The sequence below is a fragment of the Dipodomys ordii genome, unplaced genomic scaffold (genome assembly GCF_000151885.1).
Source record: "Dipodomys ordii isolate 6190 unplaced genomic scaffold, Dord_2.0 Scaffold27, whole genome shotgun sequence".
Lineage (NCBI taxonomy): Eukaryota > Metazoa > Chordata > Mammalia > Rodentia > Heteromyidae > Dipodomys > Dipodomys ordii.
Window position 1 is genome coordinate 580067 of NW_012267243.1, and position 2730 is coordinate 582796.

General features: G+C 36.4%; 1 protein-coding gene across 1 annotated transcript; it reads left to right on the forward strand.

Moving 5' to 3' along the window:
• Positions 1 to 798: 798 nt before the first annotated feature.
• LOC105985014 (olfactory receptor 12-like) lies at positions 799 to 1725 on the forward strand. Its single transcript, XM_013015428.1, has one exon. It carries the CDS (start codon positions 799 to 801, stop codon positions 1723 to 1725), a length of 927 nt encoding a protein of 308 aa, XP_012870882.1.
• The last annotated feature ends 1005 nt before the right edge of the window (positions 1726 to 2730 follow it).

Below are 2730 nucleotides of genomic sequence, written 5' to 3' on the forward strand. Positions count from 1 at the left end.
CATGTTGTCTTCATGTCTAATTTTGTGCTTTTATGTAGTGATAAAAATTTATTCTACAGCTGTTCATATACCAGGCAAATACCACTGAACAACAATGTTGGGTCTTTTTGCCTTGATAAGTTATTATTAAAAATTGGTGATGTAAAATATAGAAATGATTTGAAATAGATCAGAGATCAATATCTAAGTATATAGTGATAATTATTAATATTGGCAGTACTGGGAATTAAATTCAGAGTCTTGTTTTTGTCTTGTTTTGTTCTACCACTTGAGTGATCTTCCAGTCTGATTTTTTTCATTAGTTTTCAGAGAGAATCTTGTGCTCTATCCGAGAAAAACTGTGACCATGATCTCCTACTACATCTCCTGTGTAGCTACAATTATAAGTATGTACCAACATGCTTTATTCTTTGAGATAGAGTTTAGTAATTTTTTTTGGCCTGGGCTAGCCTCCAATAGTGGTCTTTCTAGCTCTACCTTCCTACCTCCCAAAGAGCTGCCATTACAGAAGCCCATGTATTATTGATAAGATGAATTGATTAATATGTCGATGTGTTCATAGATGGTAACTGTATGTTAATGCTTATTTATTTTTGATTCCTTTCCCCAGCAGCAGAACTTTTGCTCTTTTCACGGCACTTGGAATATTGTAGACCAAGATATATAGCTAAGATCATGAACAGAACACTGTTAATGCCTCATGAAAGTCTCAACTTTAATTTTATTATGTAGGAATTACATCAGGCTTGAACATTTTTAGCTATCTTTTATCTTTCTCTGGCTCCACTTATAAGAACAATGGCAAATTTTACACATGTCTCAGAGTTTGTTCTACTTGGATTTAGAGGAGGTGCAGAAATGCAGATCATTCTATTTTTGATTTTTTTGGTCCTGTATGTTATCTCCGTAGTGGGAAATTTTGGCATGATTGTGATTATAAGGGTAGATGTACACCTCCACACCCCAATGTATGCTTTCCTACAGAGCCTCTCCTTTTTGGATATTTGCTATTCTTCTACAATTGCACCCAGGGCTTTGGTGAACTGCCTGAAACAGGATCATACAGTGTCCTTTGGTGGGTGTGCTGCTCAATTCTTTTTCTTGTCCCTCTTTGGTACCACAGAGGCTTTCCTTCTAGCTGCCATGGCCTATGACCGCTTTGTTGCAATCTGTAACCCTCTTCTATACTCAGTGAATATGTCACACCGTGTGTGTGGGCTGTTAGTGTCAGGGTCCTACTCATGGGGTGTAGTGAATGCTGTCACTCAAACAACAATGACCTTCAGGTTGTCCTTTTGTGGGTCCAATGAGATCAATGATTTTTTCTGTGATGTCCCTCCACTCTTGTCCCTCTCATGTTCAGATACCTTTATAAACCAGTTGGTTCTTCTTGGCTTATGTGGCTCTATTATTGTCAGTACCTTCCTGATTGTTTTGGTCTCATACATCTATATCATCTCTGCCATCTTGAAGATCCGCACAGTTCAGGGTCGCCAGAAAGCCTTCTCTACATGTGCTTCTCACCTAACTGGAGTGTGCCTGTTCTTTGGTACCGTTTTCTTCATGTATGCACAGCCAAGTGCTGCCTCCTCTATGGAACAGAGTAAAATAGTGTCCATATTTTACACAATTGTCATCCCCATGTTGAATCCCCTCATATACAGCCTGAGGAACAAGGACGTCAAACAAGCTCTGAGAAGGAGCAAACAGAAGCTTTCTTTGTGACCTCTTCTTTGATGTGTATTTCATAAACCAATCCGGAATTCACTCTGACTCACTGCCACACATTTGGACTATACTGGACGAATACAGTTTGTTTGTTGAAATCTGTGTTCTAGAAGATACAGTATATTCCACTTCTTTGGATAAAAATCAAGGATTTCAAAACAAAATCTTGAAAACTGGGGGAATGATGACTGACAAAACAGATGGATTGAAGTGTGTATTTGTGTGTGTGTGTGTGTGTGTGTGTGTGCATACATGTTTACCTCATACATTACAGACTATCTTCTTTAAAGTACATCACAAAATAACTGTAAAATTTAATACTTTCCCCAAATCAGTAAATTGCAATCAGCTTACTAAGTACAAATAAAGATCTCTCCAAATGTAAAGAAAAGCAAATGCCTCAATATTCCACCTAAAATATTTAGGAATGTATAAATTCAGAATTAGTATTTTCATATTAAAATTAATGAGTGAGTTTTGAGGCTGAATTATCTATTAACTAGATTAATAAAAAGACAGTTGGGATGCATATCATTAAAATATCGTGTTTTAGGCTGAAATATGAGGATCACAGTTCAAAGCAAGCCTGAGCAGGAAAGTCCTTAAGACTCTTATCTAAAACCATGTACCTATGTTATGGTTTTGTATAAGTCATTCATGTGTTGAGAAATATTTGAATTACTTTTGGCTTGAGATGATTACAAAAACATTATCTGTATACAAATCTTTATATGGGAATATACTTTAGTTTTTCCTAAGTAAATATCTGGAGTGGAATGTCTGAACAATAGTGTGTGTGCCTATTAATGTTTTAAAAGCTGTCAATTTTTCTAAAGTGCATGCACTTTTTTTTACACTTTTCATAGTCATGTTGAGAGTTTCAGATCTTCGGCATCTTTATTATGGTGTTTTGTGTCTTTTTTATCTAGTTCTGGTCTTGAACTCTGGGCCTCAGTGCTATCCCTAAGCTCTATTTGCTTTACCACTTGAGATACAGCATCA

Bases quoted from the DNA above. Each gene is read 5' to 3' on its own strand.
- LOC105985014 (XM_013015428.1), top strand. From the start codon at position 799: ATGGCAAATTTTACACATGTCTCAGAGTTTGTTCTACTTGGATTTAGA.